The 15,201-nt window shown below is 38.7% G+C and overlaps 2 protein-coding genes across 5 annotated transcripts in view; both read left to right on the top strand.

Annotated features, from left to right (window-relative positions):
• pla2r1 (phospholipase A2 receptor 1) overlaps nt 1-2,946 on the top strand; it is a 44,213-nt gene extending 41,267 nt beyond the window's left edge. For 3 of the 4 annotated variants that reach the window (XM_036586115.1, XM_036586113.1, XM_036586116.1), the window contains exon 30: nt 333-2,946. In XM_036586115.1, the coding sequence (XP_036442008.1) occupies nt 333-550 (218 nt within the window). In that variant the 3' untranslated portion in view covers nt 551-2,946. The remainder of the gene's footprint in view (nt 1-332) is intronic. The other variant, XR_005008107.1, reaches the window with a different exon arrangement.
• A 1,115-nt stretch (nt 2,947-4,061) lies between these two features.
• ly75 (lymphocyte antigen 75) overlaps nt 4,062-15,201 on the top strand; it is a 41,956-nt gene continuing 30,816 nt past the window's right edge. The window contains 3 exon segments of the mRNA XM_036586112.1: nt 4,062-4,336; nt 5,574-5,942; nt 11,329-11,502. Coding sequence (XP_036442005.1) covers nt 4,237-4,336; nt 5,574-5,942; nt 11,329-11,502 — 643 coding nt within the window. The 5' untranslated portion in view covers nt 4,062-4,236.

The raw sequence follows: 15,201 nt of genomic DNA, 5'->3' as shown, positions 1-15,201 counted from the left end.
GAAAGGGTGGACACATACAGAAAAATATATATTTTGTTGTTGAGGCTTCTATCTAATTGTCTGTTAAATATATGTTTCCCGCTTTTTTCCTGACATTTCAAAATGTTTCAAAATACAAAATTGGCCATTTTGATTAAAAGAACGGCAGATGGTCTCTGACTTTTGTGCAGTCCTTTAGATGATACACAAAAAACAAAACATCATTCTTATTTTTTGATGTGCATGGAAGCAACCACTAAAGTGAAGAATGATGAACAGAATAATTAATCATTAAATACATTGTGTGCAAGACTATTTCTAAAATAGTCTGCCTTATCATACTTCTCTTGCAGTTTTGCACCATGGAATTGTCCCGGCAGCAGTCTTGGTGGCCATATTGTTCTTCGCAGTGCTGGCTGGCGGTCTGTGGATCGTGTATAAGAGAAACACTTTGCGCTTCCATAGGCTTCCATCGCTCGGCAGCGCATACTACAGACAGAGCAGCTCTCAGGCCACAGACTCTGATGGAAATGTTCTCCTCACAGACCTGGAGACACAAACAGGGGACTAGTGAGAGTATGTGTGCATGTGTGTGCGAGTTCAGTCAGGGATATTGCAGAAGGGCCCAACTTGATGAATCTTATACCTAAATGGCATCTGTGTGGTCCTCTTTTCTGTGCTCAATCTGGGATTATGCACATGTAGGTGTTATGAAGTATCATATAAATAAGAAAGTAAGAAAGGGATGTCCTAAATAACAGTGCTTATTTTCTTGTTTTCACAATATCAGGGACACTTTTGTAGACACATCTATTAGACTGGTAAGATAAGACAGGGAACATTGTCTGTTGGTGAAATTTCTGGTTAGCAAAGGATATTTATGCATCTTTGAAGTCCTTTTTTCATCTGAAGATCAGTCACACAATGCTTTGGGGCCTTCAGAAGGCCTTTTTCTTACAAGCTTTGTCCAGCAGGAAGTTTCTCTGGTTGGGGTTAGAACAATAAACAACAAATCCTTTAGGAAAACATAGCCTATCATAGCTTTAAACTTTGGACAGACAATGCAGCCTTGCCTTATCAGTATTTGAACACTCTTTCAGTGAGCCTTCTTTTTCTTCTCCAACTCTGAATCCTGGTTTATCGGAAATAATGTTGTGGAATTACATGTTTGTTCTTTGACAAGCACTTTATCTCCCTTCAACCCCCTGCACCCTGTTTCAGCATTAGTGGAATAAAGGCCATGGATCCTGTCCAAATCCAACTTTAGCCCTTATGCCCTAGACTCTGATGAGTTCCAAATTACAAAATGCTGCTGCACAAAACAGCTCTGTTTACATTAACCAGTAGGGCAGATATTGAGGGGTATAACTGTTATTACCTATGCTTATATTATGTTCATCGATCTGTTTGGTTCTGGGTTGGGTGCACCATAATTATTGGGTTGTTTGTAATTGAGAATGTGTATGTAACCACTGAGGCCTTATAGAGAAATACATTTAATCTGTGAAAGAAATAGTAATAGATCAGCTGTGCTGAGATTAACTTTCTGAAGTTGATTTGTATAAGCAGAAAAGATAGAATGACTTGTTTTGTTCACATGCTCAACTTCAGTTTCACTTTGAGTGATATTTCTGTGTCAAGACATGCAGAGGAAGCCACTTTGTTTTGAAGTCTTCTCCGCAATCCCGCCTTGGCCTACAGCATGACAATCGTAGTTCTAATTTCATACTGTACATGCACTGCGTACATTGAAAGTGTTGACAGACTCAAGCCTCAATATTTTTCTGCTTGGATGTTCTTTTGTATAAAGAGAGTGACTTATTTTTGCCTGCCATGTGGTATGAAATAACTGTATAGTATTGTAAGTCACAGTTTACAATGTACAGTGGGGTCCAAAAGTCTGAGCCTACTAGTGAAAATGCTTCTACTTTGCATTCTTTTCTAATTTAACACAACATTTTGCCTTACAAATGATATTAGCAGCATAAGAATTAATTCGGAATTTCTTACCACCTATTTCAGTGCCGGTTTTTACATGCCCTCGTCCACTTGGCCTCGACATTTTCCCTTCAGGTGAATCCCCAGCTCCATCTAAGATCTATTGCATTACTTTACTTTCACTTTAGCTCAAGTGAAAGATGTTAGGGATTGAAGGAGCACCATAGTCAACTTCAGTAGCAGAACATGCCCAGAAATTATTGGAACCTGGTGCATTTACCTTGAAAACCTGAAACCTGAAATAATGGCAGATAAAACTGTTTATAGGCCATAGCAATATATTACTTTTAAATGCTTAACATTTAAAAACTGTAACATCTGCTTTTCTAGACATTAGGGTGCGAACTAAATCTCTTGTACGTGACTGCTTATACAACTTTAACACTTTCCCCTGCTAGCTGGCTAGTTAGCATGCTAAAAGTCTACACAGCTAACAACAACAAAGAAAGGCACTACATCACAACTCTACACCAAGTTCATAGCCTGGCAAAGCAATTATTCACAAATGCTGTGTATTATATGTCTATATGTATGGCTAGCCGATTAGCTCACTGAAGCTAACCTAGCTGAGCGTAAAAGAACACACCCTTTAGCCCTTTAGCTTAAATGTCAGTGTGCACTCGACTCCACAAATTTGTGAAAAAAGCCTCTATGAGTAGAATGTAGCCAAGACTTATCACTTTTTGGACCCCACTGTAAGCCTTTTGCCATTTCCATTTATAAACAGGTGACAAGTTCTGAAGACCAACATGATGATATCTTGAATGGGAAACGTTTGTTATTCATGTATTTTTACACCATGTGCAAATGTGCAGGGGACTCATTTGTATTAAACAGGTAGTTTGTGCATCACTTTTTATATTTGATAAAGCACATATGTGATCAGTGTTTTGTTTTGGAACTTACATGTCTTATTCTCTCTGTGTTGAAATAAAGGAAATGTGCGTCATTTGCCGCCTTCTGACCTGACCCTGTTTCATGGCTAACTAAACAAATGAGTCATAATACAGAAGGCCCAGCCAAGAGGGAGTGGGAATTTCCTTTCTGTTTGGGAAGTTATAGAAAATGGATCTGTCGCCATTCAGCAGTCTTGAGTTAAGCTGCGGTTGACATCTGCAGTGCACATTTCCTTTCTCATGTTGTGCAGTCTAAATGATTTGGGTAAGATCCTTGTGTATGAACTCATTTGTTCATTTGATCAGGTCCACTCACTGCACTTTCTAGTTCTACAACTACATATTGCAGGCCATCTGTACCTCTGCATAATTTATTAGTCCTCCTTTACCCCATCAAACAATAGTCAGGACCTCCGCATTCTCAGCACTGTAGTGGCACTGATATTGTTGTGGCATGTTAGTAGTGTTGAGAGGAAGTCACAGTAGTGTTGCTGGATGTTCTAAACACTGTGCAAACTTCCTATCCACTCTGTGAGACACTCCCATCTTATTGGTCCACCACATAGATATAAAGTCAGTGACGATAGCCCATATAATTCAGCACAGCCTGTGTTAGTCAACCTGAAGTCCTTCATCAGTGGCCGGTTTCTGGCTGATGGCTGGATATGTTTGGTTGGTGGACTATTCTCAGTCCAGCAATGACACTGAGGTGTTCAAAAACTCTGGGCATTAGATAAGTATAAAGCTCACCAACACTCTTGTAGTTGAATGCTATCAAATCCTCACAGCAATGTCCCAACATCTAGTACAAAGCTTTCCCAGATAAGCAGAGGCTGTACTGCAGTAAAGGGGGTGAGAATACTATCGAATCCTCATAGCAATGCCACAACGTCTAGTTCCAAACATTTCCAGATAAGGGAGGCTGTTACTGCAGTAAAGGGAGGAGGACTCCCTATTTATGGCCTTGTTTTCCCCAGAACGAGCAGATGTCTACAAGCTTATAAAAACATATAGAGTATATAACAATCCATTGTGTGACATGGTGCATGTTTTAAGGGGATGAGAGTAGCGCATTGTTCCCATGCGAGTCAATAGCGCCCACACTGGGCCCAGAATAATCGACAGGCCATGTCATATTGGGGCGTGGCCTTTGTGCAGTTACGTATTTGACAGTTGACCAATCACATGGATCCATTTAGGAGGGCTATAACAGAAACAGAAAATGGTTCAGGAGCTGCAAGTCATTGGGAGGAGAATGCTCGAAGTGTCTGGCTGAGTGACGGGCGTTATCGGTGTAACGTTAAATGTTATGGTAGTTTGAGAAGACGAATGACTTAAGCCAGACTTATTTTGTTTTGAAGTCATGGGTTGGATTGGAAAGACTGTGTTCTGCACTTTGTTGTGCCTACTTTTGGGAGACAGCACGGTTCAGTTAGGAAGTTATGCGTCGACGATAGTCACTGGTAAGGTTGCATTCCTGTTGTACACTGGCTTTGCCACTATTTCTAATTATTTTTGTGTTGTTGTTTTCGTTCTCCGAGCCTTTTACAAAGTTCTCCAAACTGAATAAAGCTCTGGGAGAAGCCGCCTGGTGTTATCTGGTTCCCCACAGGCGGAACAACTAGTTGGGTCGAAATAAACAAATCCCGTAATTTCATCTTTTTGAGTAGACGGCTAACGTTGGCTAGCCGGCTCACGCGACGTCTAAAGAGCTCGTGAAACTCTGGATCCTGTTCGGTTCACGTTAGCCTGACTGTCGCATGGTCGCTGCGTTGGAAGTACAGCAACAACAGCGTACCCGGTCGTGTCGTAACTTCAGAAATCAACAGCTGTCTGCGCCATTTGATAGTTTCATTTCTTCGTAAAGGATAGAACCTCCCTAAAACTCGGTGTGGTATTTTGAGCATGACGTGCGCGCGAGTGTTTGGACACCAGATAAAAACGTGCGCAGTGGAGCCTGCTGTGTTGAGCATGGCAAAAAAACAGAACTTAAATATCTGCGTGTCTTTAACTGATGTTACATTACTCTATTTATAGGGCCTGATGTTTGTTGTTGCAGTGTGATTCAGATCACTGTCGCATTTATACTTCAATAAACTGTTGTACAATAGCATGGTAAGCCTCAGAAAAAAAGAAATACAATCCCTCAATTCTCCTTCCTCGTTCTTAAACCGTGTTCAGAAAGGTCCTTGGTCTCCACCCAAAAAGCTACAGGCCTGTAATTCGCACGCCTGCAAACTAAACTGCACCCCTAGTTTCAAAATGAAGGAGTTCATGAGGAGGTTCTTGCCCACAGAAAGAAATTCTGTGTTAACTGTGTAGCACTTCACTTCACTTTGAGGTATTCAGCACAGCTGTCTAATTAGATTTTTCCTTTATTAAATCAGCGTTACAGTTCAATTTTAAGATCTCCAGGGGTAAGCAAGCTACATGAGGGACCTTTTAAGAGACCTTTCCTTACACATGTTACTCATTTGCTGATGTTTTAGGAACAGTTTAGTCTTTCTGGTCACAGCTTTTCAAAATGATGATTCACCGGCTGATGAGCTTGTGCTCTGAGAGATAGTCTGGACTTGAATCTGCCCTCTCAAATCTTGCTGAAAGTGAGGAAACTCTTTACATGGAGCCGTCTTGCAGTGCACTGAGAAGTATCTAGAACCTTCATGTGGTGCACTGATGTCTGTCTCTGTTGTCCCACAGGTGATGACACTTTCACTATCCAGCATGAGGGCACAGGCAAATGTTTACAGGCCCAGCAGAACTCTCTGACACTAGGGGACTGTTCGGCAGAGCCGGCCCGTTTGTGGAAGTGGGGCTCGGGCCATCGGCTCTTCCACACGGGTTTGTCTGCTTGTTTGGCCATGGACGTTCCCACCAAAACACTGTCCCTTACCAGCTGTTCTGCAGAGCCCATGATGGAATGGCACTGCTTTGAGGGATCCATTTATACCGCCTATCAGATGAAGCTGAGCACCTCTGCCAACGGGACTGTATCTACCAAACGGGACTCATCAGATACCTGGATCAGGGGAGACACATCTGAAAACATCTGCCAGCGGCCATATCAGGGTAAGAGACTTTAAAACGTATGCATACAGGCTCGTGCACAGAGCTGCCACAAGTAGTCAAGTAAATTTGATTTCAAACTGCAGCTGGTCTCTTGAAGTAAGAAACAGAAAAATATATCCGTTTCTGCTATAGGGACTTTTGCCTGTCCAAATTAAAAAAAAAATTGTCAAAGTCTGCAGTACAAATAATGGGCTATACAAAAATGCATATAATTTTTAAACTCAACTGAATACGTCTTTAATGTAATCTGGATTGAATTTGTCTTTAACACTATGAGTTGTTAGTGAAGATGTTGCAGTGAAGAGATTTTCATTAGTAATAGAAGGATAATGTAGTTATTGAGGTTTTGAGTATAAATGGCTAACGGCGTTGGCTTATTAAGGTAGCTTTGGCAAATATATTTCAAATCAGTATGAATATAAAATTATTTTAAAAGTCAGATTTAGAATACAGTATTTATAACAGTACAGTAAGGACACAGAGAAAATATTGCATTTGAAAAGATGATATTTACTCTGAAGTGTAGTTTCAGTTGAAAAGATTAAATTTTGTAATTGAGTAACATCATAGAGTAACTTTTTGTGCATTTGAATATTACTGGGACCTGAATGTAACTGGTGTTTTGGCTCCAAAAGTATGGGGAGAGCAGGCCACAACCTAACACATTTTGTTTTTTGTGAAATAATTTTAGAAACATTTAAATTGGAATTGTCTTGTTTACATACATATACATCTCTGCCACAGACGACCTCATGAACTTTGTTTCTAGCACCTACCATTCATGTACAGTTCCACTGAAAATCACGGAAAGTGCAGTGTTACAGTTTACCCCATGGGTGCAGTTAATTGTAATAGGCAGAGGGTTAGTTGAAACATTTGCTAGAAAAGTCTGATGAATTAGTGCAAACAAAGTTAATTCAATATAATTCTATGTTGTGGGGAACAAATATATTTTTCAACCATACTGCATTATATATCATCTACCTATAAGACAGAGAGATAGCTCAGTTGATATGCACACACACACACACACACACACACACACACACACACACACACATTGTATATGAAAACTGACATGAGGCTGTGTGTCAAACAATGACAAATTTATCCAGTGCAGGACAGCAAATTAAAAAACATCAGTAAAAAATGGAACATTGTGAATAACTGCAGCTTTGCCAACTGTTAATGTCAATTTCAAATACTTATTTAAAACCAAAATACTAACATCCAGAAGATACTAATAAAGTAGAAGAAAATCCCTGTTTTCAGATGTTTCTCGTTTTCATTTTAAAATCTGTGTAAACATATGGAACTAAAAGACAAAATTTACTTTATTTGTCTTCATTTACTAAAGGTGGCTTGGTTGTAATGCCGTGTTACAACTAACTTCACAGTAGTACAGGCTGTACTTAAGCCTAACTAGCACTTGCTGTAAGCTTGTCACCTGCTTCAAAATGGTGCTATGTTGTAGGCAACAAGATGGTGATTAAAGTAATATAAGGTTGGATTTTGTGATTTACACATACAGCTCAGTAACCGAAAACTAAATTGCATTAACAAATTGCTTTTAATCCTCGCATTGTATGTGAAAATCTGTTGTGACATTAATAAAATGTTAGTAAATAAAATAAATATCAAAAATCCACTGCCAGGAACTGCAGTAGAAAGTGCCCCCGTAGTTGCAGAAACACTCTTATAAGTGTGTGTCTGTCTATATATATATATATATATATATATATATATATATATATATATATGCTTAGTCTTTTTAGTTTGTGGTCCCCAGAAGGCCTTACATGACCACATTCTGCTGATACGATTGCTATAGCTTTGTTACTTTCTTTATGCTGTTATCTCTTGCTAAGTGGTTTGGCCCAAATTGTAGAGCTTTTGTATGTGTGGACGTTGTGTTTCATCAGATGTCTAGTTTTATTTGTTTAACCTCTAATGTATATACAAAGCAAATGTACTTTTACCAGTCTTAGGGGAGTTTACAGGGAATTCCTTTTATCCCACAATGCCTTCTTCCTTATAAAACCATTATAAACTTAAGGCTGTTCACGATCAATCTACTTTCGGTTTCATTTCTTCTTGTTAAGCTTTAGGCCTTGCTCATTTCTCAGAAAGTTTGGTGTATTTGCTGTCTGGGGATAATTTACAGTAAAGTCATCAGTCAGGTGTGTTGTCATTTAGAAGGATCCAGTTTTTGGACTGATCTAACAGGGTTTTAGTTGGCAAGAAAAGCTTTAGAAATTACATAATTTATAATTGTTTTGTTTATAACTGGAAACCTAAGGAAACCTAAATTAATGGGTTTTATGGGTTTAAAGGGGAATTCCAATTGTTCATAAATTCTGCACAGTTCAGTCATTCACATGTAAATGAACGCATTCAGATTATTTGATGTGAAATGGCACATATAGAAAAACTTACCAGAATGGTATTTGTTATTGAGAATGACCAATGAACCTACATATATCTGGTGAGTTTTCATATGTAATGTTGCTAATGATAAAACAGTGGAAAATCTGAAAAAATATGCACTGGGTATTGTTTTGCTTTAAAACTACAATTACATATGTTATCGATTTTGTAAGTGAAAATAAGTTAACACATCCTCTACAGAGAATACACCTCTGTACATTTTATTTGACAATTACTGCTTATTTGGAGAATTTAACATATTGGGGGAAAAAATCTAAAATGCTCTGTCCGAAAGTTATGACACATAATATAATATTGTATATTTCACTTAGAAAATCAACAAAACGTGTAACTGTACCTCTCCTCCCTGAATGTATTTTAAAAAAAGTATATATTTTAGGCCAAAACTTTATTTCAAAACTGGAAATGTCCCGGGCATCAGGAAACGTATTTGTAAACGTTAACTCTCTGTAATGCCTGGTCTGCACTACAGGATAATTGGGCTGACTTTGAGGCCGATTTGCCCCTACAGATAATCACAAAAGGTGTCCTGATTTTGTTTATTTAAAATTAGCAGGGAATTTATTTTCAATAGTGTAACAGCAACTAGACATTCTTTCAAACTCGAAGACTCTAAGCTGGGACAACTTTGCTAGTGACATGTAGTAGCTAGCAAACTTTACGTTTTTGCTGCTGTCTCCTTCGCTCTCTCTTTCTTTTTACCTCTCTTTCTCCTTCACTCTCTCTCTCTTTTGCACGGAGTGTGTTTACATGCACACAAATAATGTGGCCATTATCAGATTTTGGATCTGATTGTTCAAGTGGTCATGTAAACAGCATGCTTTCATTTTTCTCCTGGAAACAGCAAGCAGCGCTTAATGTAGCACCTGCAAGATAGCAACAAAACACTTTTGGAGCAATGCTACAACCAACTGCAACTTCTACATGACGAAAAGAAAAATTTGAATATTCTTCTAGATTATGTATATTCATATTTTTCAGTAAAGTGACTTAATGTTTAATTTAAAAACCTGCAGTATGACGTTTGAGTTTTACAATATGTTTGTCACGTCTTGCAAAGCAGAAATCTGATTATTGCCTGACTCATGAAGACCCCAAAATGTGATTTTCTGCAGTTATAAGATCATAAAATGCCTGTAAACACCCTCGCTCTCTTCTTCTCACATATTTTCATCTTCACACACTCTCTATTCTTCATACTCTCTCTGCTTCACCCTGTGCTAAAAACCTTTCCCACTTTTTATAACAATGAAGACTGTCAAGTGTACCAGGCCGGACAGGCAGGAGTGATTGGATGGGCATTGACGAGGTGGATGATACAGTACTGTTCTTGTTTCCACAGTTTCTGATTTTACTTTATTTTCTATTTTATTGTAGAGTAAGATATTGTGCTGCACAGTGTTAACTGGTGTGGTGATTGTACAAACTCAATTCCAAGTTGAGACAGTAGATAAAGTGCAAATAAAAATGCAAAGCAGTGATTTGTGAACTGTCTTTTATAGGTGTTTATTTGAAAACAGCACAAAGAATGTTTTATGTTTGATTTTTGTAAATATAGGCTATTTCCAAATTTGATGCCTGCAGCACATTACAAAAAAGTTGGGACTGGGGCAAGACTGGAAAGTTTGGAATGATGAAAAACACCTGTAACTTTCCACAGTTAAAGCAATATAGATACAGGTGTTATTGTGCTATCTTGATTGGGTATAAAAGGATCTTTCACTAAAGGCTTAGTCGCCACTTGCAACTGCGTGAGCAAATCCAACAGTTTAAGAACAGTGTTTTTCAACACATAATTGCAAGGAATTTAGGAATTTTACCATCTACAATCCATAATATTATTAAAAGTTTCAGAGAATCCAGAGAAATCACATTCAGTATCAGTTTTCAAGGCTGAAAACTGATACTGAATGCTCAGAACCTCAGGCAGCACTGCAATGAAAACTGACAGGCTTCTATTATGAATATAATCACGTGGGCTCGGGAATGCTTTAGAAATCCCTTGCCAAAAATACAGTTTGTCGCTGCATTCACAAATGCAAGTCAAGATGCAAAGCAGAAGCCATATATCAACAACATCCTGAAGCGCCGCTGACTTCTCTGGGTTAAGGCGCAAAATATGTTGCAAATAAAAGTTTAGGTGAAACATTAAATATGTTATCTTTGGACTGTTTTCAGTTGAATACAGGTCAAAAGGATGTGCTGTATATGTTTATCATTGCTGTAAGCCTTTTACATTTTTCTACTGTCTCAACTTTTTTGGAATTGGGTTTGTACTTAAATGTTCATTATATCAATGTGAAAAATGTGGTTAAGCAAATTTCACAGCAGACCACTCTGAATGACTGTTTACATTTTACCAATTTAATTATGCAGACATTTTGAAGGATTGGTGTGTTTTCCCATTTAAAATAACTGCTAATGTATTTTATTGTATTTGTTTTTGCAAGGGGAGGGGATGGTATGTAAAAGACTGAAAAGCTCAGATTCCTTTTCCTTTCACTCTATAGTTCATTTTTACCTCCCAGCTCTACTGTAGCAGGCGCAAGTCTATTTATTCAAACCAAGCTCCTCATTCTAGAAAGTTAAATTAGGTCTGAATGACCTGAATTTGTGATTCTGTAACCTTACATAGAATTAAATTCTCCAGTGAAATTGTCTGGGTGCACATGTGTGAGCATTTTCTCTACCTCTGTCCATACCTATACCTACAGTATGTCTGCAGTTGAACCTTGCATATTGTTGCTGTTGAATGGTTGAAATTTTATAATTGACAGGTTCTGTCTGAAGACCACTAAAGTCAAGTATACTGAAACAGTTCCTCTCACAGTCTGGGTACATCTGCCACTATTTAGATATAAACCCATATCTACTAACACATAAACCCTCACTACATGTTTTTTTTGACTAGTACAGTCATGTTTGTCTGTGTTCTCAGTGATGCACACCAGTGGTGGTAACTCTAATGGAGCACCCTGCATGTTCCCCTTCTTGTACAACAAGACATGGCACCACGGCTGTCTCCCTAGCGACGACAATCATCCTGTAGACTGGTGTTCCACGTCAGATAACTATGACCAGGATCAGATGTGGGGAAACTGCCTAAAGTATGGTGAGTTTTATTCAGTCGACTCCAAATGATTTGTGGTTGCTTAAGGTTTTTTTTGTTGTTGTTCTAGGGGCAGATTTTTAAAGGTTAGACAGGAGTTTAATAAAGATTAGAGTAGAACTTTTATCCATTTCAGGAAAGTTGTCTTTTACTTCACCAGGGTGCACGTGAAACATACTTACAAAGTACATTATGCAGTATTCAAAAACACATACAAGCTTCGTACATAATACGTAAGTTATCACAGTAACTAAAGTATCACTAAAATCTAAGTTCATTGCTAGTTTACATTGAGGCAATGTGATGGCTCACACAGAAGCAACATGCCGAAATGGACCCAGGCAGGAAAATAAAATGAACCTGTGTGTAAATAAGCTAGGTCATCGTTCTATTTAGTTAGCTATACTTGTTACTTGGAGCTTTGCTAGTAGCTAATGCTACCTGTATTAGCTACTTGCTTTCAATCTCAACAAAACTTTAAAGTAAAGTTGGTAGCTTACTATAAAACCTTCGTCCCTTCAGTGTCAAATGCAAAGCGAGGCCTGCTTGATATTGTCCAAAGTTTGATAAGCTGTCCAGAGTAAAATGTGCAGTGCAAACTATAACAACTTTGAATTAAAGTTGTGCAAGAGCCTGTTAAAAATGCAGGAGCTGAAGTTGGCTTCCTGTTCGCCAGTTTGTTATGCAAATTTTCCGTTCCACCTTAAATGGTGTTGACGTTACATTCTGGCACCTGTACAAACTGTAGCAATTCAGGTAGAATGGAACGCTCTGTTAAGAACATTGGCTAATAGGAAGCCAACTTCAACCTTGTTTAAAGATGAACATCATCCATGCCCATTGACATTTCAGGTCCTTGGAAAGTGTAATGAAAAGTGCTGACATCCCCTTCACAGCCTGGAACAGTACATTGCTGCATATAGTCTGCCATGTTCATTGTTGTTGCTCTGTTAGCGTTGTTTCGTTCTATCTGCTTGGTTAAAACATAGGCTGGTGTATGTAAATTTTGGGGGCATAAATATTATTTACTGCCAGACCTGTTGAATCTAAACATCTCTTAAAATAGAACCTGTCTGGCAATGTGAAGCAAGACTTGGAACAGTGCCAAACCTTTCCAGGTTCCCAGGAGTGGCCGGCCTACTAAAACTTCACCAATAGTGCATCAACAGCTCGACCAGGAGGTTACAAAAGAACCCAGACAAACATCTAAAGAACTGCAGGCCTCACTTCCGTCAGTTAAGGTCAATGTACATGATTACACAATAAGAAAGACACTGGGCAAAAATGGCATCCATGGGAGAGTTGCAAGGCGCAAACCACTGCTGACCAAAAAGAACACAAAGGCTCATCTCGCATTTGCCAAAAAACATGTAGATAAGACTTCTGGGATAATATGCTGTGGACTGATGAGTCAAAGGTGGAACGTTTGAAAGACTGTTACTTCAACATAAAGCTAACACCGCATTCCACTATAAGAACATCATACCAACAGTCAAACAGGGTAGTGGTAGTGTGATGGTCTGGGGCTTTTTTTGCTTCTGCAGGACCTGGATGATTTGTCATAATCAATGGAACCATGAATTCTGCTCTCTGTCAGAAAATCCTGAAGGAAAATGTCTGCCTGTCAGTTTGTGGCTTAAAGCTAAAGCGCAGTTGGGTTATGCAGCAGAGCAATGATCCAGAGCACACAAGCAAGCCCACCTCTGAATGGCTTAAAAGAAACAAAAGTAAGGTTTTGAAGTGGCTGAGTCAAAATCCTGACTTGAATCCCTTTGAGATGCTGTGACAAGACCTTAAACGGGCAGTTCATGTATGAAAACCCTCCAGTGTAGCCGAATTAAAACAGTTCTGCAATGAAGAGAGCCAGAATTACTCCACAGTGATGTAAAAGACTCATCGCAGGTTATTGCAAATGTTTGATTGCAGTTGACAAGTGTTACACAACCGGTTATTATGTTTTGGGGCCAGTTACTTTTTCACATATCACCTATGTTTTGATTCAACCTTTATCTTCAGTAAATGGAATGATTTAGCAGAAATAAGAAATCAAGGAGAGACAGGTACTTGCACTGCATATCTTACACCCAAGCCATTAAGAGCAGATATTTGTATTGAATAATAAAATGAACTGGTAACCAATGTAATGCAGCTTGGAGGAGCACCACTGAGGAGGACCAAATCATACAAATCAACCAAAAGGAGAAGTACCAGTTCTCACAGGCACACTCCAAAATCTTGTGGAAAACCTTCCCAGAACAGTGGAGGCTGTTATAGCTGTAGAGTAAGGACCAACTCCATTTTAATTCCCATGGCTTTGATGTCAAACAAGCTCATACAGGTGTGATGGTCAGGTGTCAACATACTTTTGGCCGTGTAGTTTATGATTTTCCCAGGCAAATTCAGTCTTGGACAGTTTAACCTTCTCCTTAGCCCCAAGAATGACAAACCATAGTGTACGTCAACACTGTCAGTAAGACTTGTGTACACCAGGTTCACTCTCCTCAGCGAGTTCATGCACTGCATGGCCTTGTTTTAGGTATAATCAGAACTGGCTGTAAAGCTATCAAGTAGGGTGCTTGAAGCAGCCGCATGTGAGAATTGGTATTTTTTGCTACTGGGTTCCCCCTTCAGTTGCGGGGTGTAATTCGCTTTTACTGTCGTGAATACAAATCGTGCTTTGAGCCCCCCTCATGGACAGCTGTACGCATGCATTTGTTGACAAGCTGAAAGGTACAGAACTGGCAAGGACAACATCAGAAGTGAAAAAAACAATATCAACTGACAAAGTAGAGTAATATTACAGGATGCTACACAAATGTGATTCTGCATAATTTTCTTTATTGTGACATTGGAGATAACAAGAAAAGAATGACAGGGTTTTAGTTCTCCTGAAATACTGCTTGCATTTTTCAAGTGTTTCAGTGTTGAGAGTGTGTGTAATTGAATGAAATGTTATTGACGACATGATATAGGCCATATTGCACATAATATATATTGAACTGCGTAATTTATTACAAGCTAGCCGAGATTGGTTTGCAAGGTTGCAGACCTTTAATGCTTTTTTGATATGAGAGAGACTGAGAGAGACTGACCAAACTTCTTGGCGTGAGATGAATTTATTTCTTTACATGCTAGCCTGAAAACGGACTGAGGCTAGATGACTTTTGTCATCCGGAAAACAAAACTCTGTGAGAGGGGCATTACAACGATAAGGTTAAGCCTACATCGCAGTCTTTCATAAATAACGTTGGCATCCTCTACCATGATGTACATACTGGGAATACCGAGCTAGCTGCTTCTTCTAGCTAGCTGAAGATCCATAGTTGTTGGGGGTTTGATTTTGGTTCCACCAAAGTTACATAGTGCAATAGCACGCATTCCAGGCTCGGAGTTGCAATGACAGAAATGCCATTCTCAGTATTATAAGTCGGTGTACCATCAGAATGTACCACCAGAATGATTTTAAAGCTGTTATTTTGTGGTAAAATTAGTGTTGTTAATTAAATTTCAGCCGGCTAATCATTCCTTTACATTTTTAGTAGTAGTATATTGCTTTGAAATAATAGTAGTATTAATAAGTATTTATTTATTTATTTATTTTTATTTATTTATTTTCTGTGTGGTTTAACATGTTTATTAAGTTTATAATAGGTTTATATAATCATAATGGTTGATAGGAAACTGGGTGGAGTTAGCAAACAA

Source organism: Colossoma macropomum, unplaced genomic scaffold, assembly GCF_904425465.1.
Source record: "Colossoma macropomum unplaced genomic scaffold, Colossoma_macropomum, whole genome shotgun sequence".
Taxonomy (NCBI): Eukaryota; Metazoa; Chordata; class Actinopteri; order Characiformes; family Serrasalmidae; genus Colossoma; species Colossoma macropomum.
The sequence above is the reverse complement of the archived record's forward strand: the minus strand, read 5'-3'. Positions and strand labels throughout refer to the sequence as shown.